The 24,772-nt window shown below is 41.7% G+C and overlaps 2 protein-coding genes across 5 annotated transcripts in view; both read left to right on the plus strand.

The window, feature by feature from the left end:
• Positions 1–4: 4 nt before the first annotated feature.
• GOLT1B (golgi transport 1B) lies at positions 5–14,191 on the plus strand. 3 transcript variants are annotated; one of them, XR_005564270.1, is made up of 6 exons: positions 5–106; positions 5,287–5,378; positions 7,151–7,329; positions 10,111–10,192; positions 11,555–12,796; positions 12,832–14,191. XR_005564270.1 is itself a non-coding variant. In XM_039383234.1 (6 exons), exons 1-5 carry the CDS (start codon positions 82–84, stop codon positions 11,170–11,172), a joined length of 387 nt encoding a protein of 128 aa, XP_039239168.1. In that variant the 5' UTR covers positions 5–81; the 3' UTR covers positions 11,173–11,197; positions 11,555–14,191. The 3 variants fall into 3 exon arrangements, 2 of the variants coding, with proteins under 2 accessions (XP_039239168.1, XP_027582491.1); XM_039383234.1 differs by adding an exon at positions 11,164–11,197 and having other exon boundaries at positions 11,555–14,191; XM_027726690.2 differs by having other exon boundaries at positions 11,555–14,191.
• An 8,741-nt stretch (positions 14,192–22,932) lies between these two features.
• BCAT1 (branched chain amino acid transaminase 1) overlaps positions 22,933–24,772 on the plus strand; it is a 61,817-nt gene continuing 59,977 nt past the window's right edge. The window contains exon 1 of one of the 2 annotated variants that reach the window (XM_039383205.1): positions 22,933–23,174. In XM_039383205.1, the coding sequence (XP_039239139.1) occupies positions 23,166–23,174 (9 nt within the window). In that variant the 5' untranslated portion in view covers positions 22,933–23,165. The remainder of the gene's footprint in view (positions 23,175–24,772) is intronic. The other variant, XM_027726655.2, reaches the window with a different exon arrangement.

Below are 24,772 nucleotides of genomic sequence, written 5' to 3' on the forward strand. Positions count from 1 at the left end.
GTGTTTCCGGAAGACGTGGCCGCTCCCGCCGATCCCGATCCCGCCGATCCCGGTCCCGCTCGTCCCGCTCCCGCCGCCACCATGATCTCCCTGTCCGACACGCAGAGTAAGCTTTGCCGGCGGTGCCCGGCCGGGCTGGGGGCGGCGGGGCTGGGGGGGCTCGCAGGGCCCGGCGGGCCCTTTGTGCGCGGCGGCGGCTCCGGGAATGGATCCCGCTGATCCCACGGGCACCGCCGGGAACAGCGGCGGGGTGGGAATGAGCTCGGGCCGGCGGGGCTCGCCCGGCCGCACCCCCGCGCTGTGGGAGCCGCGGCCGTGCCGGGAGCTGGCAGGGAAGGCGGCGGGTGGAATGGGATGTGGGGATGCAGGGAAGGGCCGGGCCCTCCCCTCGGCAGGGCTCTGTCACCAGCGCTGTCGGCGTTTATCGGGCTGCGAGCGCTGTGAGAATCACAGGAGGTTTGGGTTGGAAGGGACCTTAAAGATCACCTCATTCCACCCCCCTGCCACGGGCACGGGCACCTCCGCTAAACCAGGTTGCTCAAAACTCCTTCCAGCCTGGCTTTAAACACTTCCAGGGATGGGGCAGCCACAGCTTCTCTGGGCAACCTGTGCCAGTGCCTCATCACCCTCACAATAAAGAATTCCATCCTCATATCCTGCCTAAATTTCCCCGCTTTCAGTTTGTACCCATTGCTCCTTGTCGGGTCCTTATAAATAAATGAATGAAAGCCGAGTGGTAAACAAAAGTATCACTTAGCTCGAGTCTTCCCGTGTGCCTCCCTGTGGGCGTCAGTGGTCTGGAAACAATTAGGTGCGAGTGGCTTCCCTGTGTTTCTGGTGCTGTTATCACACCAGGTGTTTGCAAGTGACACTGAGGGGGCTGCGAGGTGAGGACCGGACACTCAGTCTGGAGTGGGAAATAAAAACTACTTGTGTATGACTATAGTTTTGTTTTCAGTGAATAGAAGTACTTGGAAATAGAGATGCTTAAGGGGAAAGTACAAAGAAATCGAAGTAAAGAGTTTCATAAGTGTGCCCTTGCAACCAGGAGAACCAAAGGGATCCAGGGGTGCATCGGGAAGAGCGTGGCCAGCAGGTCGAGGGAGGTGATCCTGCCCCTCCACTCAGCCCTAGTGAGGCACATCTGGAGTGCTGTGTGAAGGTCTGGGCTCCTCAGTGCAAGAGGGAAATGGAGCTGCTGGAGAGGGTCCAGCAGAGGCCACAAAGGTGATGAGGGGGTCTGGAGCATCTCTCTAATGAGGATGGACTGCGGGAGCTGGGCATGTTTAGTCCAGAGAAGGCTGACAGGAGATCTCATCAATGCACATAAATATCTCCAAGGCGGGTGCCAGATGATCGTGCCAGAGGATGGTGCCAGGCCCTTTTCAGTGGTGCCCAGCGACAGGACAAGGAGCAATGGCCATAAACTAAACCACAAGAAGTTCCACCTCAATGTGAGGAAGAACATCTTTACACTGAGGGTGGCAGAGCCCTGGCACAGGCTGCCCAGGGAGGGTGTGGAGTCTCCCTCTGTGGGGCCATTCCAAACCCACTTAGTCGTGTTCCTGTGTCACCTGCTCCAGGTGACCCTGCCTTGGCAAGGAAGTTGATCTTCAGAGGTCCCTTCCACCCCTGATGATTGTGTGATGAGAGTTTAAGCTGCAAGGTAAAGGAGACTGTTAGGTCTTTGATTTAAATTAACATCTCATGCCTGATGCATTTCTGGCCCGATTGTCACAAAAGGAAAGGAGTTTGCCTGATAAGCACCACAGCATCAGTTATGAAGGAGGGTGTGAAAAATGTAGAAAAAAAAGTTAAAATAGCTAAGTTTGATAGCAGAATACTGGAAATGGAGGTACTGGAGTGCCAGTCAAGGCCAAAGATGAAGACAGGCAGCAAAGCTTAGCAGCATTCAGGGTCAGTGATTTCTTGAGAAATTCAAGTGCTGTGCTCTGTTACTGGGATGGGTACTAACCCTTTGGTTAGTACTTTTGAGATTTCTAGTTGAGTAAATCCATGTGGGCTTTGCTTTTGTTCATTCCCTAACCTGTTCAGAGTATTCATTGGGCGAAAAAAAAAAAGAAAAATATCTTCAGGAAGAGATTCACTGTTTCCTAGTTCCTCATTTGGGACCTTATCTAGTTCCACTGTAGGCTTTAACTGTCAGAGCCAAGAGCAGTAAATAAAACACTGTGAAGTTTAGGGGGTTTTATGTGGGGTTTTTTTTTCACATTTTTTTCTGAAATTCCGAAGATTTTTCATCAGGCATTTTTAAACTCACTTCTGTCTTTAAAAATATGGAGTTAGCCATAGAGTCACTGGTGGAGTAGTGTGTCAAATACCTGCAGAGAACCACTGCATTGGTTGATGCTTGGAAAATTAAATTTGCAGCTGCAGTCTAGGGCATAATTTTTCAGCAGTGTATTGAATGGTGTTATAAACCACCAGTAACTGCAAAAGAATGCACTTAGTTTTTTCCTAGCAAATTCAGTTTTCAATACTAAAAAATGCTGCTAGCAAAATGATAAAGATTGAAACTTTTCATAATCTATAAACTCCAGTAATTTTTTGTTTTCTGAGAGCCTGTAGTGCACATTTCCATTTTATTTTGTGCTCAAAAGGCAGAGAATGTGCATTGCCTGCCCCAAACTTTCACAAGCAATGTAGCTTAATTTTAAGTCTTAATATTTACTAAGCTGTTTTGACACAGTGCTGCAGTTCTCTTGCACGGCTTATGGGATTTGTGCAGAAACATTGATGAAGTTTTGCTCACTCCTCTCATGAAATCATAATAATTAAAAATAAATTAAAAAAAAAAACAAAACAAAACAAAAAAAAACCAGAATAAATGCAACCTGGCTAGTTTATGTGTCTGCAGTTCTAGGCATTAAAATGTTGTATTTGACTAATGTGGGAAAGCTCTTCTGGCACAGGAGAAAGCATTTAAAAATAGTTTACTCCCTCTATAAATATTCATAATCTGTTGTTGAAAAGATTTTATACAAAATGCCAGCCCTTTTTTTTTTTTAATTCCTCTCAGAACATTAGTCGAATATAATTCCACATTCTGATATGAATCAAGTCAGTAATACCTTCTGCTGAGATATTAGCAACAGAGAATAATAGTCCTGGACCATTCATCATCTTCCAGCAGTTATTTTGGGACAATGACAACGGTGTTCCTTTTTCTCCCCTTTCCCTCCACTAACTAGAGAATATGGGTGGCTGCTAAAGTGAATCTGAATCCATTGTAGCAGAAGTGATTACAGAAGTGTCAGAGTGGTGATTGCAGCAGCTGTTGGGAGTTGGCCTCTGCCTCCCTGCCAGATCCATACCTTGTGCTGTGTCCGCGGGAGGAATGAGTGCTCACTTCCCATGGCTGCATATTTGTCTTTCTGGCAGCTGCTCATTCCTTTGAGTCCTGCCTCCAAGTGTTTCCCTTCCAGAATACAGACTGTTTCTGCTCTTCTGAAGCAAAGAGTACTGGAGAAAAGGGCAGATTGCAATTGTTATATTGCCTTCAGTCAGCAGATCCGTTGAAAATGCACTTTGCAATTCTGTTTCTCCTTGTAAACCAGTGCTGAGAACGTCTGCAGTAAATTGATTGTGGCAGGTTACTTAGCGGTTTTAATTGTGGGTTGTTAAAATGCTCATAGTAACACTTTAAAGTGGCATGAGATAATGTAGAGCTACAGTTTTAACATCACGTGCCCTGCAGCCTTGCTGAAAGCTGAGCCCTTGCAGGAGTCTGGGAAGTGGAATGTTGCTGTAACAAACCTCTTTGAGTTGTTTGGAAATTTATTTGCAATAACTAAATGGAAGTTCTGAAACAGGCAGAATGATCCTCCTTTGCTCCTGAGCTCTTCAAGCAAACAATCAACTCAATCTACAATTGCAGTCCAAAGTGTAATTAAAATATATTTAGGTAGCTCTGGCCAACAGTAGCAGGGAAGGCTGTGACACTGTGGGTGGGGGTTTTTTTGTGTTTCAGGATAGACTATGCAAAACTACTTGGAACTTCCAAATACATATATATACAGACACCCTGGGCTGCCAGCCTGTCTGTGGTATTAGGGCTGGTATAGAATTTATGTATTCTGAAGGTTTCTAAATTCTCTGGTCCCAGGGATAGCAATAATGTAAGGGTGAGTGCATGGGTAGATGCAAAGATTTTTGCAGCCGTGTTGCTGCTGTTCCAGGTTTTCCTCTCCCATTCAACCTGTGTGAGAGTCAAAAGGAAGGATTTAGAGGTTTAAAATTGAAAGCAGGATATATTTCTAAGTATGGTCTTCAAGATACCTTAGAGGCTATTGTCAAGTGGTAATTTTAATCATAGCTTCACACTTCTAGTCCAGTTTTTCACACAAACTTCCATTCTACTCTCTTGCCTTCTCAATATTTCTTGAGCAACTTTTACAAAACTCAAAGATCATAGAATTGTTTAGGTTAGAAAAAACTTTTAGGAGCACCAAGTCCAGCTGTTAACCCAGCACTGCCCAGACCACCACAATATAAGCCAAGACATTAACTGCAAAAGGTAGTTAAATCTGCATGGTAAGATCACATAAAATTAAACTGTTATGCAACACTAGTAGTCTAGAGATAATGTATCTTATCAAAATCTAACATTTAATTATGGAAAATGAAATAAGAAACATGAAAATGATAATTGAACATTAATCCCTCAATATTTAGTTAATCTACTAGTTTTGTGAAAACTGGCAACTGTCTGGAGACCCAGGCTAGTGTTTGATAGCTGTCAGCACAGTGTAACTTGGAAAAATCCTGCAGATTCATCTGAGTTGTGTTCCATCCAGAAGCTGGGGGGAGTGGGACTGCTGTGCAAGGTTATGGGAGGTGGAATGTGAAGTCTCAGGAGGATGGAAAAGACCAGGGTACTTACCTGACTGGGTAAAGATAATGGGATAAGAACTGGAAACAGAAAACAAAGTTTTGTTGTCTCTTTACAAAACAATCCTTTTCTCCACACCAGCAACAAATCCAAAGGGATGTCTTTGCCATATGAATGTATGCATGATTTTTGATTGCATTCAATTTCAGTCTATGGTTCCAAATACGGACTTTTTTGATAAGCAGCTTCCAAAGATCTGTCTGGTTTTGAATTAATTGATGTCTACAAGACTTACTATATTTGTACCCTCGGGGAAGCGTTTAAATTTAAAACATCTTTAGATTGGACATCCTAAGTTTGTTCACAATTTTTATGCATGACTTTTTCCTGGTACCATGTTTTGTTACATGCCTAAATTTGTTTCCTTTTTTCAGAGATTGGAATGGGACTAACAGGCTTTGGAGTGTTTTTTCTCTTCTTTGGAATGATACTCTTCTTTGACAAAGCTCTTTTGGCTATTGGAAATGTAAGTGCCTTCTCTGCAGTCTTTAGAATTAAGTATGTGATATATTAAAGATAAACTAAAAATAGAACAGTCTGTTATCAGTTCAAAGCTGGATCACAAGAACTGCTGTGGTGAATTTGGTATAAAGGAAGAGTTATGCTGGATGATGTGAGTGAATCATTTTTCCTGATTGAAGTTAGAACAGCTCACACTGATCTAAATATCATACCTTGGGTCAGGCCTGAGGGATGTTGGTTAGACAAGAAGCAGCTTGTTCCACAGTTGTTGTGCTGCTGCAAATGTGGTTTTTAGATTGGCTGTCATTACTGAGGTGCTTTTTTGTGATCCTGTAAGATAACTGTCAATTTTAAGTATATATTTGGATAAGAATAGTGACGTGTTCTCTGTGTGCTGGCAAATGTAGCTTTGCTGTGCTTTATAAGGAAAGAAAGAAGTATGAATTACTGGTAGTTTGGGTTTAGAAGAGCCTTCATAATAGAGAGATTTAATATCTTCAGCTTTTACCAAGTCAAAGTTGTTGCATAAAGCGGCACAGAAAATAAATCCTAGGTCTGGTACACAAAATTCCCAATCCAAAGCAAATATAAAATGACAGGGTGTTTTCTGCATGTGATAATTAATCTCTGTGCCTCTGCTGTTCTCAGCTTCACCAGCCAGCCCAAGAACAGCCTGGTAGATGTTCACCCCCTCTTTTGCTGATGCCTAAAAGTCTGCAGGCAAAACTGATTAGGTTCATTCTGAGTCAAATACTGAGATTCACTGAAGGGAAATAGGAAATTGTGTATCTGACTTTGGGTGCATTAGCTGAAGCATTGCTATGAACCATCCATCAAGTGTGTAGTGGAAGAGTAAAAAATAAAATAATGCTTATTTTTTTCTTTTCCTAATGTAAGGTGGAAATACAAGATCCTGTTTAGGGAAAATGATGAAAACATAGGTAGGAAGAGCCAAAAGCAGGCTATGTGGTAACCAAAGATAATGCAAGAAAAGGTACTGTATCCTTGCAGAAAGGTTCTTTTGGGTTTTTTTAAAGAAGTTAGGAAGAGCAGGAGGTGATAAGAAAGTGATTTATTAAATAATATAAACTTAAACTTCATCTATAATCCTTAATAAAATCTGAGATACTATCACTTTCTGAGGAAAAATGTTGCCTACATTTGTGCTTAAAAGCTGAAATAATTTCAAGTCCTGTTCCTGCAGGACACTACAAATAGTTCTGACTAGTTGGGACAGAGTGATAGTGTTCAGTCTATACTGGAAAAAATAAACAGTAGAAAGACTCTACACAGTGAAAAAACCCAAAACAACTGATAATGCTGTTCAGCTGTTTTCCTTTTTTGCCTTTGCACTATGAGGTGGATCAGTCCAAGCTGTTGAAGATGTCAATGCTACAGAACAGAGGTGCTTTTATGTTCTTAGCTTTTAGGAACCTTTCCTGTCAGTGGTACTAAGCTTCAGCACCACTTGTGGTAATGATTGTACTTATGTGACAGGACAGAAGTAACTGCATTGTCAGTAGGTCTTTTGTCTTGAGTGTGTTTGTCAGAGACCACAAAGGTAGACTCTTCACTTTTTAAGCAGCTGAGAGCTACAAATGCTGTAAGATGGACTTTACAAAAAGAAAATCAATAGTAAATTCATTCTCACCATCTGTCTTCTGGTATTAAAAGAAGTGGTGCAAGAAATGTAGTCTAATTTTGTAAAACATATATATATTTACATCCTAAACTTGGGGACATAATTAGCTGTTTTCTTTCTTTGGTCTTTTCCAGGTTTTATTTGTGGCTGGCTTGTCTTTTGTTATCGGTTTAGAAAGAACGTTTAGATTCTTCTTTCAAAAACACAAAATGAAAGCAACAGGCTTCTTCCTGGGTGGTGTGCTCATAGTTCTCATTGGTTGGCCTTTAATAGGAATGATCCTTGAAATTTATGGGTTCTTCCTATTATTCAGGTAAGTCCTGTTTCAAAATAACTTTCTGTGTTGGTGTATCTAGGAATACATGTATTCATATAGTACTTCTGTACAAATGTATTCATATAGTGCTTCTGTGTTACAGTTGACAAAGCAGCATTCTTTAAATGTCTGTTTTGACAGATTTTAAATAAAGTTGTTAATTTACATTTGCTAGAGGTGGAAAGTTGATAAATATTTTTCCAAGACTCAAATCTGCTAATGTTTGTGAGGCATATGTCAAATTGACTTTGTTCAGTTGATGTCTGACCAAAGAATTGTAAAGCTGGGAACCCAAATTGTTAGCAGTTCAAAGTTTAAATATTTCCTCATACAAAAAGCAGATACTTGGTATTTTTTTTTTAGTGGAGAGTTTATTCTTTTCTTTAACAAACGTGGCAAAATACTTGGTTACTGCCATCCTTAGGTTTGTAACCATTTCATTACTATGGCAGCCCAGTGGAAAGATGTTTTCTGTCATGTTTCATGACACTTGTGCCCTAATAGAATCAAAACTCATGGTTTGGTTAAGTGTCATCTCAACTGAGTTAAGGAAAAAATGGAAATTCTAATTTTTTTAACAGCAAACTTGATACATGTTGTAACTTTCACAATGTGTCGTTTAAGTTCTTCATAAATGCAACTGTAATGGTGAAAGAATTTGACTTGTTACAACTGGCATACATATCTGTATTTTTATCTTTATTTCCATGGTTGAACTTCCGTACTCACTACAGAACAAAGCACAGAATATGCTAAGAAGTAAAAAAGGAGGCTTTTAGTTGTTCTTGGACTTCTGTCCAGATGAAGACTGTTTCATTAGTGCTTATTGATTGAGTAACAGACCCTGGAATATTCAGCAACTGGCTAAATAATACAGTTGCTGTTAACCAAAGTCAGACCACTGTTCTCATGGTGTTCTTTTTGCACTCAGTAAAATTGTTTGCTGATCTTCTATTTAGTTTAGATTAATTTTTTTTTTAAAAAGTCTTAACTTGGCTCCTTCTGAAGACAGTGAGATTTCAGAAAATGAATTTTGCATGTTTAATATATGTTTCTTATTCTACTCTGTGTTACTCTGAATTCTATCACTGCAAGTGCTTTGATAATCACAGTATTTCACTGAATACATTGTCACTTCTTGCACGTAGCACTTGGGTTTAATCAGCCAGTACAAAGCAAGTAGAGTGTGTTTCCAACAAAACACCCTCCTTTTAATGGATCTCAAAAGAATTATAAATTACAATGTCTAGGCAGGTAGGGTTATGGATTATCTAGTGGTGCTAGCCAGGGGCTACAGGGTAAAATAATGTCAAAGGGTTTATAAGAGGCCAATAGTTATCTCTAGTTCACTGGAACTATCCCTTACTCTGAAGAGTATCAACAAGGGATAGATAATTCCAGGTGGGAATGTTTATCTGATCTGGATTCAAAACATCTCAAGACCATTGGAGACCAGTTGTTGGACTGGATGAACTTCAAAGTCTCTTCCAACCTTAATGATTTTGATTCTATGACCATCTTTTCTACTGCTTAATAGTTGTTAGAATCTGAATTCCTTGCCTCAAGGTTGGCTGGTAACTACTTCAAACAAAGCTTTTTGTTTTGCTTCAGTCTTGTTCAGGTGTTTTCAGCAACTTGTTCCCTTCTGAAGAAATTACAAATGGAACCTTTCCTCGAGCATAATTTTATCCGATCCCTCAGGATCCTGTTGCTTGGTTGCATAGCAGAAACTTCCCTGGCTATTATGGGACAGTTTCTCTTGTGATCTAAGCTGCTTTTGGAGCCTTGTTCAGATTACAGGCACCCAGAGTTATGGCTAACATTATTATCCTTCCTGTACTGACTATTCCTTATTCTTGGCTACACCAGCTGTTTCTATCCGCTACAAGTGGTTTGTGTGCCCTGCATCACAATTTGCTGGGCCACTGAAATGATCCAATCTTCAAAACGAGAAAATCTCCAAGAAAAACTTTTTGGTGTTGATATTACCCAACAAAATATTTTTAAGCAGTGTGGTGAAGAGGATGGTGACTTGTCAACCTTCACTGTTTCACTGTGGCTGAGGTCTCACTGCACGTTAGTCCTTACTGTACTCAGGGAATGTATCGCTCACCACGGGATCAGTGGGAATGCCACCCCCAGCTGAGCTGCTGCAGTTGGCTGCAAACAGCTGAGACACTGCCATAGGAAATCTGTTTTCCTGCTGCAGAGACAAAGTGGACAGTGCAAGGCCTACACTATGACAGCTATGACAGGCACCATGATACAAACCTCTAACTTTATATAAATTTGGGAAATAAGTGAATACGCAACTCTGTCATGCTTTATTTTCTTCAGTTAGTGTAAAGAGTACCAAATATGCTTTTAATTACTCAGAACTAACTTCAGTTGTTTCTATATCGGGTCTTACAAGAATGTATTTCCTATAATGTAAAAAGAAATTATCTCAAAACATGTATGGTAATTTTGAGGAATCAGTTGGGAGCATCAGTTTTGTTGACATAAGTTGGGTATTCTCTCCTGAGTTATTTTTTCATGAGCTGACTGAGCGTTGCCAGCTATGAAGGAAATTAAGTCAGTTTAAAAATAAGGTGTTTCTTTCCTGGTTTTCTCCTTTCTTTGCTGAATGTCTGCTGATATATTTTGTAAACTAGTGAGCCACTAACAAGCTCCAAGATTAATTGGTTTAAAAACTACCTGTTATTTTTTCGTGTTATAGCAATATGAGAATTGCTTAATTACAACAACTAATGCAATCTTCTGATATCTTACCTGAAGGGGGTTCTTTCCTGTGGTGGTTGGCTTTATTAGAAGAGTTCCAGTTCTTGGATATCTCTTGAATTTACCTGGTATAAGCTCGGTAAGTGTTCAGTACTTCATGCAACAATTGAAGTTTCTGCTGTGTTTTATTCCATTCATACAGCACCTGTAGAAATGCATCAGAAATAAAGCAAATATAACTTCAGAGCAATGACTTTGAGTGCATTCCTGTATAGTTCTTGCTTGCACCACACAGATCACATTCATTCCCGGGGAGAGACTTCTAGATGTAAAAACAGAAGGACACATTTCAGAAGCTGCCTCTGCTTACGTGTTGTGAAGTGGGAGGAGCCCTGGACTGTGACCTGGAACTCTGGGGTTTTTTCTGCTTCACTCTTGGCCCTGGGTGACCAGATTGGCAAATCCTGCCACTGCCCTGTGCCTCTCCTTTTGCCCATGGGATGAGGAGGACACTGTTCTCTTTGTGCAGTGTTTGGATGTATTTACAAAAAGTGGCCTGTAAAAGCAAACAGTAGAGTACAGTGTTAAGTTTCAGCTTGTATGGCAAATCCAGAAACTCTCATGATGCATAATCATTCATCAGGTATATTTGTTAAGGTTTACTGCACCAGGCTACATCTTGCCATTACTACAATTTGTATTTTCTCAAATGGAGGTTTCCATTTTCTTAACAAAATAATCAGGGATTTGAAGACAATTAACTGGTGCCAGAAAGATGGTAATCTAGGGTGTTTCAGTCAACTACTTTTACTGTGCTAATTTCTGTATGTTTTAACACAAGCATTTTTAACTCTAGTTTTGAAAGCAACAGTTTCAGTAGCTGCTACTAAAAATTAATAGGGGGAATTACTTAGATGGGTAGGCTGTTTTTTAAAAATGAGTGTTCAAGATCATCTGTTCCAGTCTCACAGTTAGGCCAAGTTCTGGCTCATAATTCATGATCAATTGAGTGTTTCATTTGTCAATTGATCTCTTCTAGTCATATTTAATTTGATCATAATGGGGTTAAATCCTGTTTTAAAAAGATAATTGTTAATGTTTTATTCAAAGCCTACGTAGGCTCAGAAGAGAATCCACAGTAATGGTCAGTTGAAATATCTTCCTTGGTCTACTAATGCATGTGTGGCTGAGACTGTATTGTTTTGTTTTAACCATTAAGCTGGCAGTGTTATCTGCATTTCTTCTATTTCCTTTCTCATTCTGTTGCATCTTCATGTTGCACTGTTAATGTCTATATGAGACAAACATGTCATGCAGAAACACAATTGCAATGTAAGATTTTTTAATTTTCACAATCCTAAACCATGAGACCTCGGTGAGTACTACTTGACTCTCATTTCCAGTCACATACTAACTGTGCAAGTAGCAAGTAATATTTGAGAGTAGCTTCACTGTACGTAAACTTCATCAGCTTAAAACCTTTTTGTCTCCTTTTCTACAGCTTGTAGATAAAGTTGGAGAGAGCAACAACATGGTATAATGACGAGAGGGCCGAAGACTGATTCTAAACTTACTGTATTATTTATAAAATCCTTTTGAAGAATACTCAGCACAAAGATTAAGTTGTGTACAAAGGAAAAAGCTTGTTACGTTCTTTACATAACAGTTTAATTTAAAATGTATAGTCAACAAAATACATTAGAAAAGAAGCTCGGCAAGTGTGCTTCTAGGAAAGTAACTCCAGAGTTCAGGAAGTAAACTGAAGAGGTGAAAGTCATGGAATAACCCATGTTACAACTGTTCAAGACTATTTTTGTTGGTTTTGGAAAACATGCTAGAGGCAATGAACCCTTGTGGAATTAACGGTGCCTGTGCTTTACCTCCTTATTTTGAAGGTGCAGTAGAGCAAACAGGCCTACATTTTTAAGGGTGACCCAAACTTACCCAACCCTCTGCTTGCTATCCTCAGAGTGCAAAAAGTCCAACAGGAAACTTCTTGTGTAACAAGAGATGCGTCTTTGCATGAAGGTTAAGATGACTATTCATCTATAAGTGTGTTATGACAATAAAAAGGAAACCCTACGCAGTCCTGTTACAAACATTTTTGTAAATATGTGGCTGAAATAAAACATTGTTATCTTAATGTTTCAAAGCCAAATGTTAGTTGATTGTATTTGCCTTCCGTTTCGGAATATGCAAAAGGTCAATCTTTAATAACTTCGGTCTTAAATGTTGGTTCTGAACATGTAGAACTCAATAGGGAACTGTGGAAGCTGGTTTGCATTCCCTCCAGGTTGTTCTCCGTGAGTCATGTTACATGTGCATCCAGAGGAGAATGTAGCCCCTTGTCAGTAACACGAAAACTGTGTAAGATATGCTTAGTTCACAAAAAAATGCATTAGGTTGAGGTGCTGATGTGAACCCTGTGAAATGTAACTTATCAGAATTTGGACCTTTGTTTTTAAACAGTTCGAAACTAAGGTTTCTTTGTTTACTCTGGAACTACACATTGACTTTATTTTTTACAGTAATAAAATGGAAACTTAAAGTTCTGTGTACGTGAGTCTCTGGGGAGAAAACTGAGCAACTGGGGCCGACTAAAGGTCAAGTGCCAATCTCCATATATTTGTAGCTTTTCACTTGGGTTATCTTCAAATAACTTAAAACTTCGTCACAGCAACAGCTTTGCTGTTACAGAGGATTCTTGACTAACCTGGAATAAATGTCCCCTACTAATGCACGGGTCATTGGAATGTTAATGTTGTGCACTTTCAATAGGTCATTGGAATGTTAACGTTGTGCACTTTCAATAGACTTAGTTATGTAGTGTCCTCACCTAAGAAACCAGGATTGCTCAGTGAATTGTACTTCTATAGGCCTTGGGAGTTTCTGTTGTTTCACTGTCTTTTCAAACTTAATCCTGAAACAAATTACCCCAGAGTAGTATTTCAAGTAGCTATGTAGCCTTACAGGTCTAATGACTGGTTTTTTGGTGTTGTTTTTTTTTTTCTTTATTGTGCAGTTAAAATTTAAATTTTCCAAGATAACTTTAACTTTAAAAGAATCCTCATATATCAACTCTTTTGAATGTTGCTCTGCAGTTTGTTTGTATGACGTTTTATTTTCATTACAACCATATAAATGGCTACAATCCACTATTGTCAATATTAAATTTGCTTCCTTCTCAAACAGGCACAAAATTATTCAGTAAAAAAAAGAAAAAGCCGTTATATTTACAGTGAATGACATCTGAAAAAATCAGTGGGTTTATTCTATAAATAACCAAAAATGGCTATATTTGCCTGATGGCATGTGTGGTATAGTTTACAGACAGGACTAAATATGATTTGTGGGCTCTACCTCAAGAGATAAACCATTTTAGATAACCCAATTTTGACTGCTCCTGTAGATCTGTTGTGCGTTACAGTGACTACAGAATAACACTACAGCAGCTTAGCAAACTCATCCTGTTTGTTCTGGTAGGGCACTAGTCTGTGCTGTGGGAACCAAGTGCTGCTTAAAGCAGAGTTCATCATCTAGTTTAGAAGTCAGCTGGAAGTTTTGTTCTTGTCTCTCAAAAAATAATGTGATGGGAAAGGTGGATTGCACCACATGACTATGGAGCCCTGGCTGGCAGCAAATTGCTTGGTAAGCTGAAGTACCTTCATCTACAGGGAAGCTGATGATGTATTTCTGAGGTGATTAATGTGTTGCTGTGTATGATGTTTTAGCTCTCTGAAAATCCAGGATATAGGCAGGTCATCTCACTTATAATTGAGTCATTGTTTTAAATCAAAAGTCAATTTTTTGTCACACGTGAACTGTTGTGAAAAGTGTCCGAGGGAACAGAATTGTATGTTGAATTTAGCATAGTCTTTATCCCTCAAGGTAATGTTGTCTTTGAGACGGTTTTGCCAAGATAAATGTGGGTGGCAGCAAAGGTCAAAACAACTTAGCCTTAAAGTGTTTCTGTCCTTGTAAAAATATCTCTAACAGAAACATGCTTGGAACGTTTCCCCTTTTAAATGTAATTTATAATCGCTGCTTTAAAACTCATGAGGATGGATCTTATTCTGAGCAAATGAATACTGTAAATATCCTTGTCATACCTTGAATAAATGGGTACCTTTTTCTATAATTTGTCTTCGTGTCTCTTTACATGCACATTTGAAGAAAGTCTTTTGGTAAGTTTTCCTTTCCAAAAGGGAGGGGGTGCATGCTGTTACTGCTTGGCTGTCGTACACTGTTGTGACTTTTACAGTAAATAGTGTCTTGGATTAATCTTAAATGGAAAGGTTTTCTCTCTTTCTTACAATAAACCTTTTACTTAAACATGCCCTTAGTTTTTCGTGTTCCAGTTTTAAACACATCGCAACAAAATGTGGAAGTTACAGTTATGTGGGAAATAGTTTCTTTATTAAACCACCTCCTTTCCGGGGAAATAACTGTGAAACTTCAGGAGAAAAAGGGCACGTGTCTAGAACTTAGAGCAGACTTTCAGTTTAGTTCAAGGATATGACCATGAGTTCCCTGTATGCTAGAGAGTGACCTGATAAGCAGGTTTACCATTCCATGGTGCTCAGCAAACTTCCAGCCCACTGTTGAGCATTTTCAGAGGGAGCAGAACAGCAAAGCAAGGATTTTAACTGGTTGCTGAGGTGGTGTGTTGGTGTTATGTGCCAGTTAGTGCCCTCAAAACTTACTCTGACTAAAGTTCCAGCCTCTCAACTAACCTTTACCAAAGTTGGTTCTATAGTAAGGATTCCAAAGAACTGGCACTTCCTAATATAAAAGAAAACAAATTCACAGCAATGTCTGGTTACATTTGTTAAACTGTGAGAGGTATAAGGTATAATTTTAATCTGTACATAGCTCATGGCCCATTCTCTTCAGTGACTAGAGGCCATTCATTAACCAGGAATACTTTGGCTTTGTTACTGCTCATAGTATGGTGCCACAGCAATGTAAGCTTCAAAAGCAACGTAAAGAAAAGAGTCTTGCCCCTGTGGCAGATGTCAAAATCAAGGTTTTATGGAATTAAGTTAAATTTTTGATTCACCAGGTTTCAAGGCACAGACTCGTCTACTTGTTGCATGTCTGGTTCTTTTGATTATCAGTCAGGGTGGAGAGTAGAGTCCATGTCCCTAAACCAAACTTGTGTCTCCCAGCTGTCTCTTCAGAGGTCACTGTCACTGCCAGCCCTTGGACTCCTGTCTCTGTGTGGCTGCCACATCCTGGCTTGCTTTGGCTGTTCAAATTGCCATTACCAGCTGTGACATCACTAGTGTGTCACTACCAGACTGATTTACCCAGCAGAATTTGTCCTTTGTAGCCCATTTGTTCTAAGCTTTACCCCTCTGGTATTGATCTTGGCACGTTAAAGCATCTTTTAGAAGACTTGGATCACATGCTTAGCCCAACAAAGAGATTCTGCAGCTGCTGTAATCCCTTGCCAAGCCTAATTTCACCACAATTATATGCTAAAGCATCTTCCTCAAACATATAAAAATTTACAGAACAATGACAGGACTGACGTGGAGTAATTTGGTGCGGAATTCATTATCTCAGATTAAGTGTTATGACTGATAATTTGGGATTATATATGGACCAATATCTGTTTATAGAAATGCACTTAGTGTTGGTTACAAGTCATTAATGGTAGTTTAATTAATAGTTTACCCCCAGAGGCAGCCCATGCCCAGAGGTGTGCTTGCCAAAATCCATCTGTGCTCCTGTGTGCTTTGCAGCAGGTACCATTTTCCATTGAGCACCTCTTTTCTGGGGAACTCCTATAAAAATATATAAATTCGGGGTATCTTATAGAAGCATTGAGTTCCTGGCTGGTGATGGTCCTGCGGTCAGGGGTCTCCCCGCTGCCACCAGGAGGAGCCACGAGGAAGCGAAATTCCGGAGGTGAGGGCGGTGGGAGTGGCGATAAGACTTGGGGGGATCACCAGCTCCCTGTGAGCACCAGCACGGTGCCAGCAAAGCCTGGGCAAGGGGTCATGGGGTGATGTCTCCTGTGCTCAAGGGCAAAACATACCTTATATTGTCTTCTTTTGAATCAGCTGCACCACAAGCCAACAGCTCCGAGTCCTGTTGCAGGTAAGCGGGACCTGGGAAACAGCTTGAAAATTCCTGGCTGGTTTGTGGCTTCTGGAGCCTTTCTAAGCTTGACTTAATTTAGACCAGGGAACCTCAACGTGGCTTTAAAGTACAAAGAGGATGTTGAGCTTTTTATAGAGAGCTGTCGGTGCCGGAATGCTCCGGGCTGGCAGGATTTGAAGCAATCGGGTTGTACTTTGGAGATGGGAAAGCAGGCTTTCCACTTGGCACAGCTCAGCTGCCTCGCTGCCTCCTTTTTCTCCAGGCACTCCAAAGCTCCTCCAGTAACATCAGGGAAATCAAGATTTCACATTGATTTCTGCAATTTAATTCTACTGCTTTGAAATAAAAGGCATTTTTGGCCCCAAATGTTTTACACCACCAAAACAAACAAACAAAAGCACACAAAAAAACCACCAATCCCCCAGTCTTCAAATATTGATTTAGTTTTCATACTGAAACCAAGCAGTTCTGCAGTGAGTCTTCCATGTGCCCTGGCTGAGTGGCTTTTATCATTAACTGTCTAACTTTGTGCATCCAGAGAAGGGCAAGAGAGTTGGGGAAGGGTCTGGAGCACAAGTCTTATGAGGAGCAGCTGAGGGAGCTGGGGAGAGCTCAGCCTGGAGAAAAGGAGCTCAGGAGTGACCTTAACACTCTCTACAACTGTCCGAAAGGAGGCTGTGGTGAGTTTGGGCTCAGCCTCTTTTCCCAGGTAACAAGTGACAGGACAAGAGGAAATGGCCTTAAATTGTGTCAGGGAAGGTTTAGGTTGGCTATTAGAATTCTTCACTGAAAGGGTTGTCAAGCTCTGGAACAGGCTGCCTAGGAAAGTGGTGGAGTCACCATCCCTGGAGGTATTTAAAAGACAGGTGAATGTGGCACTCAGGGAGGTTGTGGTGGACTTGGCAATGCTGGGTAATGGTTGGACTCAGTGATCTTAAAGGCCTTTTCCCACCTAAACAGTTCTGTTATTCTATGAACTTGTGTGGAGAATTAGCCTCAACTTGCTTCTTTCCCCCCTTAAAATAAAACCCAGAACAGCACAAAACATCAAATGTTTCCCCTCTCTCACTTTTCTGCCACTTTTCGAGCAGGCCTGAGTGGGGTACAAAGAAGTGACTTAGCAATTATGGAACCTTGGGAGTGACCTTGAGTGGGGAAAATGGGCTGGCAAGGAATCCTGGTGCTTCCCTTCAAATGTGAAGGAGTGGGTTGATTGTGATGAGAGCTCAGGATTCATTCACGTGGTCCAGGTGCTAAAGCCTCAAACGGAGCCAGCTGGGGTGGGCTCCACTGCTGCTGCTCATGGCACCTCCCCGTGCCCCCTTTCCCACCTCTGGTACACTTCAAGTGCCCTTTGAAGGCATTTAGAGGGAGTTTAAATGCCTTTTGAAGGCTTTGCTCTGTAGTGTGACTGACACTTCACCTTCCCTGACACGAAGGAAGCCGGGCCCTGCTGAGGTGAGGAAGGTGTGGCCACACAGAACCTTCTGGAAGAGCCCCATGGGGAGGCAGATGAGAGGAGAGGAGAGGTGAGGTGAGGTGAGTAGCTGGAAGACAGAAGCCTGGAAGAAATGCTGGAAACAAACTCTGTTCTCAGTCAATTCCCAGGGCGCAATGTTTTTCTTGCCTCTTGGGGTAGAAATAAGTGACACATTCACAAAATGCTTATTTAGGAAGAGTACATAAAGTGCTGTTTCCCTGAGAGGATGGGAATGAAAGGGCAGGAGACGTTATGTTTATTTGGTTCCAATTACCCTCACACATGCACAACTTTTCCTTTCAGCCTTTTTTTTTTAGCATTTTCCTGGTTGTCAGATGTTGTGAGGCTGCCTCCCCTTTTATCTCTTCTCAACTCTCCTTTTTCAATGTTTCTTTCTGCGGGTGTAATTGTGCAGCCTCTACAGCTTTGTGAGGGCGCCAGCTGAGACGCTTCCTGCCCTTTAGCATCTACAACAATCACTTCCGACTCCCGGGCTTTTTATCTGTGGTTTTTACACCCAGATCCCTCTCCTAATCCATTTTACAGCAGAGCCCACACACGGTGGAATTGACGTGCCCAAGGAGATGAAAAAATGGCAAGAGGATGGGAATGAGCACCAGGAGAAAGTGCGTCTCCAAAAAGATCTTGTTTCTCTGGAAATAGCATCCAGTGAAACTTTGCATCTCCCCTGAGCCTTTCCACAAGGTGATCTGTGCCTGTGACTATGAGACAGCCAATAGTGCTTTCATCTTTCTACAAAAGAATTTTAACTTTCCTCTCCTCTCCCAAAAGAGGACTAATAATTGCAACCATTGCTTGCTGTGTATATGGCTTATTATTTCAGCTTCTCTCATCATTCTGTTGCAGCCCCAAACAGAAGAATTTAAAGGACCTGTCCTTCCCCAAAGCAAAAACAATTTTAAAAATCATCTTCCCCTAATACTTTGTATGTATATACACTTATAACACTTACACAATATTTTTTTTCTGCTAGGAAATTTCTACAGCACCAAGCTGATTCTCATCCAAAGGTTTTTGTTTCCCTCACTTTAAAAACTTTCCACAACTATGTCCCCAGTTCTGCAAGGCAGCTATATGGAAATCATATCCTGCAATTACCTTCTTGATTGTTCTTGTGAGTTTTAGTTTTGTGGCTGAAATCAGACACAGGCTTTCCCTGAAGAATACTGTAGATGAAAGTTCATGTTTCCTTATTTTAAATTTTGTTCCAATGCACTTACATGCAGTTGTAGAAAGTATGCAGGACTGTGTTTTGGTACAAAAGCTAAGTAGAAGCAAAGTATTTCAAAAAGATCAAAACATAACGTTCTGATTTTTTTGAAAAGATACAATTTCTTTTAATATCTTTAGAACACATTTCAAGAGGACTCACATTACAGAGAGCTTTGAAAGTTTTAAAAGATCAGGATCAAAGTGAAACACAGATTTCGTTCAGAATTATACTTTTTGTTTGAATCAAAATTGGTTTCCCCACACTTTACTACGGGAAGTTTTCATTCCATTTCAGAAGGAAAAAAAAATTCTCAGAATGCCAGCTTTCTCTTAAATGGAAAACCTGGTTCCTACCCACCTTCAACCAAGTTCTTTATGCAGACCAGGGTTGTGAGAAAAAACCCTGGAAAGTGTATCAAGAAGGGCTTCTGTCCTTGTAGAATTATGGAATTACAAGTTTCCTCTTTCAGAATTCCTCCTTTGGCCTTATTTTGTAGAGCATTTTCATTTTCACAAGAGCAGTTCCTCATATTTCTGTGACTTAAAGGTGAGTTTACTCAGCTCTGGTTTGGATAATGTGCATGACACAAACTCTTCCCCTTGTGAATCCCTAGAACTTGTAGAAATACTTTGGACTTGTAGCATATAAATTACCTAATTCTCTCATATTTGTGAAAAATTTATTCATTAAAACTTCTAAAGTTTAACAATGCTGTAAAGCGTTCACAGAATTCTTGGTGTTAATGGAAAATGAAATGGTGTTGAAATGAACAATGGCTTGTTCTATGAAAATGAAATATTCAAACTGGAGAAAAGGTAAATTCTTACTGATGGATCAGTACAACTGAGGGAAGGAGTAGAGGTAAAGATGCAATGCCTTATAACTTGTGGAGTGTTACATAAAGAAGTGTAATAGACCAAGGTAATACAAACCAACACTGCAAAAATATGTCTGTATGGCACATTTACTAATGGCAACATCAGGGTTTTATATGTTGCAGCAAGATGCAAGTTTTAAGGTACGTTCTGTAGCTTCTCTGAGTTTTGTATCCCTTTTCTGATTTTTAATTTGCAAGTTCAGGGGCAATTTGGCTCTGAATAAAATAAAAAGATTAATAAAAAAATCTCTTTTTATTATATATCCTAGGTAACTTGGTGGTTTGGCTTTGCACAGATCCTCTGTAGGTCAGGTAATGTTTCTTCTTTCCATTTCCTTTCCTTCTTCTATTTCTTAGTTTTGCCCAGGCCACGGATTCTGCTCTGTAACTCAGGAGTTTAAGGCAGTAATTTAAGGATAACTTGAAATGCATCTCTATAATGGAGTATGTTGCAGAGAACTTAAAAAGAAAAAAAGCTGACAGCATAATACTGTTCAGACTGGCAAGCTGAGCTCTGGAAACAGTAAAACTGCACTCAAACAACTTTTCTTCCAGAGGGATTCAGGATACTGAAGTGAGTCTGGAGAAAATGTGCAACCTGTAATAATTAATACAAAAAGATAAGTGGATAAATATCACGTTGAGGGGTAGACTCAGCATGACTTTTCTGAAAGGAAATCCTGACCTGCCCATCTAGAAACTTCTTTGAAGGATTCAATGAGCGTGCAGGCAGGAGAAGTCCAATGGATACAATCTGCTTGAATTTCCAAAGGACTTGACAAAATCTCTTAGCAAAGGCTCGTAGAAAATAAGCCCCCCCCAAGAAAGGTGCTTTTATAGTTGCTCTCATTAATGGGTTTAAGGATAAGAAACAGAAGAGAGTTGAGAAAATGGAAAATGGAGAGAAATAGAGAAAGGACAAATTTGCCTATGAGATTAAAGCCTTCAAGAAAAGGGTGTTAAGCAATTCAGCCAAAATAGAGCTATTTGCAGAAGGACCTTGTGGAATTGAGTACACAGTTGTCAAAATAGCATATAAAAGTGCCAGTAAGTATAAAATTATGCACATTGCAAAACAAACAAACAAACAAAAGCTAAATTTATATAAACAGGGGTTATGAATGACCTGTTACCCAGAAACATTGGAATTAAATAGTTTGTAAATATATCAGTTCAGTTTAGTGACCAAGAACACTGAAATTAGGAAACAGAACTATAAGCATTATGAAAAGAAATGGGGGGGAGGATGGAAAGCAAATTAAACATAAATACGGTGACCTGCATTTTGAGAGTTTTGTGTACTTTTATATTCCCATCTTAAATCAAGGATGATAAAGGTTATTGAACTGTTTTATAGTAAACCAGATTAAGATTAAGACTCTTCATTAAGACTCAGCCATCAGATGGCTGACAGAGGATTCAACAGCAGTCTGTAGAATCACAAATGGCATAGAGGGGATGAACTGATCTTTGTGTTTACAGTCTCACAGTATCACAAAAAATGGAGAATGATGTGAAACTTTCAAGTGGCAAGTCCAAAATAAAGCAAAAATTTTGCATTCTTCCACACAACAGAGCTAAATTGTGGAACTCGTGAGCACAGATCTTAGAGATACCAAATTTTACATGGCTTCAAGGAACACATTAATAGAACAAAAATCCATGAGGAACTGTTCAGCCTAGAGAATTCATCTTTCAGGAAGCTGCTGTGGTACAAATCCCTTGAGGCTAAAAGAGCATATCAGGAAAGTGCCTCTACATGCTTATTCTCTTCTTGAAACTCTTCTCTAGGCATTGTTATTCTGTACTGCCAGAGACAGGGTATTGAATTAAATGGACCCTTGGCCTGACCCAGCATGGTTTTTCCTACATTATGATTGAAATCTGAAGATAACTCCTTGTGAACAGATTGAATTGCTCTCATGAGCACTGAGTAGCAGTGCCCTGATTATTAATTGTATCCACCTGATGTGTCTTTGCTGCCTTCTCTGCCTCCCGTTTTTTGCTCCCTCTTTCTTCTCTCTTAAATAGCCACTAAAACACCACTGTTCATGTGAACTTGTGTTTTGGGTGGCATCGTTTACCTGTGTTTCTTTGAAATCCAAAACGCTTGTAAATTCATTTCTTACCTGGCTGAAGAGTGGCAGGAACAAAAACCTGCTTATACTTATGTAACCAATCTCTGGCACTATACAAGAGAGAATAATTCATGTACATCCTGCAAAGCAGAACTTGGCACTGCTGACAGAGTAGCAGTGAGATAAAACAGCTTTCTACAACTGCTCTCAAGCAGATCAGAAGGAGAAAACCTTTACAAGAACAGTAGTAAAGGAAGAAAAGACTCAAATGTAAAATCAGTTACAATGAAAGCAGTAAGCACTTTGTGAACATTACACCGCGGCTACACTGGGATTTTCTCTTAAAAATTAATGATTTTATTGTATTATTACTGTACAGTTTCACTGGCAGCAGCATGGGTAGAACTAACAGAGTAGACCGGCCTCTGATGTTTATTCTTTTGTCTTCAGGTGCTGGTCACCTGCCTGGCAGGTATCTACACACAAATCAGCTGTAGAGGCTCGATGTTGGCCAGCTGGGGTGTGAAGAGCTGTGAAGGTGCTGCCCAGCACGGACTGGGCACTGATCAGCAGGAGAGGACCCAGAGCCCCTCTGGGAAACATCAGCTGTCCCCAAACAAAACGGGTTGGGTGGGCCCCTCCTGTGTCGGGTGGCAGCGCTGGAGGACTCGGCACAAGCCGTGGAAATAGCGGTGGATGGGGAAGGCAGCGGGAGAGCCCAAGGCTTGCTGACGGTGGGAGGGGTAGCTGCGAGGTGTTGGTGTGTGTGCGCCAGACAGAGGAAATGACTCAGAGACAGCAAACGATGAGTTTGGTAACGATTGTTACGGGAGAGAGGGCTGAGAGCGTGTTGCCCTCAGTACAATTCCCAGCAAAAGCACTTAATTACTGTCTCCGCTTGGCAGGAGCAGCGCACGGCGCGGGGCCATTTTAGGGACGGGATGACCCTGCGGAGAGGTGCGGGCGGGAGGTCGGCTCCCCCCGGTGCTTCCCGAGGTGGGATGTGGGATGTGGGACGTGGGCTGTGCCCGTGCCCGCGGGAGGAGCGGGGCGGGGCGGCCCCCAGCCCCTCGCCCAGCTCCGGCAGCGCCCGCCGAGCGCGCCGCCCTCGCCCGCTGATGCAATCGGAGCCCGGCGGCGGCAGGAGACCCAGCCGCGGCAGCAGCTCCATCCCCGGCAGCAGGAGCCCCATCCCCGGCAGCAGCAGCAGCAGCGGGTGGACCGCCCTGCTCCGAGCCCGCCCAGCGCCGCCGCTGCATCCGCGCCCGGGGATCTGAGATCCGCCGGCTCCATCCCGCCGAAATCCCGGCAGGAACATCCCCCCCGCCCGCCAGCATGATCAAGGTAAGCGGAGCGGGTTTCCTGCCGAGATCCCCTCGTCCATCCGTCCGGCGGTGCGGAGCTTTTCCTTGGCAAATCGGTAGTTGATCGGTTTGTATTTTACAGATTTTAATGCTCCGGTTTGTTATTTGTGCTTTGCGGAGGGGGTTTCTGTCCCCAAAAGATGTATTGTTTGAGGTTCGGAGGCAGGATGTGTGTGATTGTACCTCTTTCCGTGCAGACAGCATGTGTGGAAAAGAGGTAATTGTGTGGAAGAGAAATAATGAGTCGGGATGGAGAAGGGGGGAAGGGAAGGTGTATAATTTCCTCTGGGGGGGATTTCTTTCTGTTTATTTCTAACAGGGGACTCTCAGTTACTAAAAAGAAAACAACAAAACAGCAAAACAAACCTGCAAAGGGTATGGTCTCCTGGCAGACATCAAGGCTTTCTATGCCTGTGAGTTTATTAAAGGACTTATGCCTGCCGTTGTACTAAAATAGACTATGGGTAAAACACAGTAACATGTGCTTAGAGGTTTTGAGCAATTTCACAACTAACTTTAAATAATGGAAGAGGAGTTGTCGGTAGCAAACACTGATGTGGCAGATGAGCATTTGTGGGGACTATCCTTTTATAAATGTCATGTTTATTATGTTCTTCTGCTTAGTGAGGCTGATCTGGGGATTAAAAAGAAGTCTTCCTTGTCAAGGCAAAGGGCATGGAGATAGCACGGGTGCTTTTCAATTAGAGTGAGGAAACATCACAGCCAAGATACACCCTGTGGAACAGCTGCACTAAAAATAATTCTTGGGTTTTGAAAGAGGTCTGTGCTGGGCTGACTGTCAACTACACAGCTGCAGCCTGATGCCAAAGTTAACAGCTGAGGAAAAAACAAGACTGAGTTATTTGCTTTCCTTGGGTAACTACAGCAGATGGAATATGGGCACAACAGGTATGAGACTGGCAGGTGTCTCCCCAGCTCCTCTCTGCCGGTGATGGCAAGTGTTACTCACACCTCATCCTAGGGCTCACCAACACTGCTCTCCCTTGGGTGGCTCTGGCACTGGTGGAGGTGGCACTGATGGCGGCAGGGCTGGGACAGGCGAGCCCCTGGAGAAGCCTTGGGAGGCTCCTGTAGCCCCATTCACCCTCTCCGCAACTGGAGAGTGGCAGAAAACTGGTCTGAGACGTCCCCAGGCAGCTCCCACAGCCACAATACTCAGAATGAAGCATGTCAAGGAGTGAGGCAGACTGTGGTGTTCTAGATCACTTTTGATGTACCTGTTGTGTGTCTGGGAAAGAAAGCATGATTCCAGTCTCCAGGGTGTTGTCCAGCACCTGGCAGGAATGCTCTGGCATGGCCTTACAAAAAAAACCAAGTAGCTGGCAAGCCATAGACCTACCAGACCTTTGAGCTGTCTACTCAAAGCAGCACTGACATCTCATTGGAATCTTCTCACCTGCACAAACCTAGCTTTCTATTTTTACTGTAGAAAACACAGAGGGAAGCAACAGCTACAGCAGTGAAAGTACACTCGTGCACTTGGAAGTGATGTGGCCTTGGGCAAGTCAGCTCTGTCTGAGCCCTTTCCCCTTTATTTGCCTCCTCTGTTCAGACTGT

The sequence above is a fragment of the Pipra filicauda genome, unplaced genomic scaffold (genome assembly GCF_003945595.2).
Source record: "Pipra filicauda isolate LSUMZ 115617 unplaced genomic scaffold, ASM394559v2 scaffold2_size9829703_pilon, whole genome shotgun sequence".
NCBI classification, from domain to species: Eukaryota; Metazoa; Chordata; class Aves; order Passeriformes; family Pipridae; genus Pipra; species Pipra filicauda.

Coding starts and splice junctions, on each gene's coding strand:
- GOLT1B (XM_027726690.2), top strand. CDS start 82: ATGATCTCCCTGTCCGACACGCAGA. Junction 107..5,286: donor CTCCCTGTCCGACACGCAGA/GTAAGCTTTGCC, acceptor TCCTTTTTTCAG/AGATTGGAATGGGACTAACA. Junction 7,330..10,110: donor GGGTTCTTCCTATTATTCAG/GTAAGTCCTGTT, acceptor TCTTACCTGAAG/GGGGTTCTTTCCTGTGGTGG.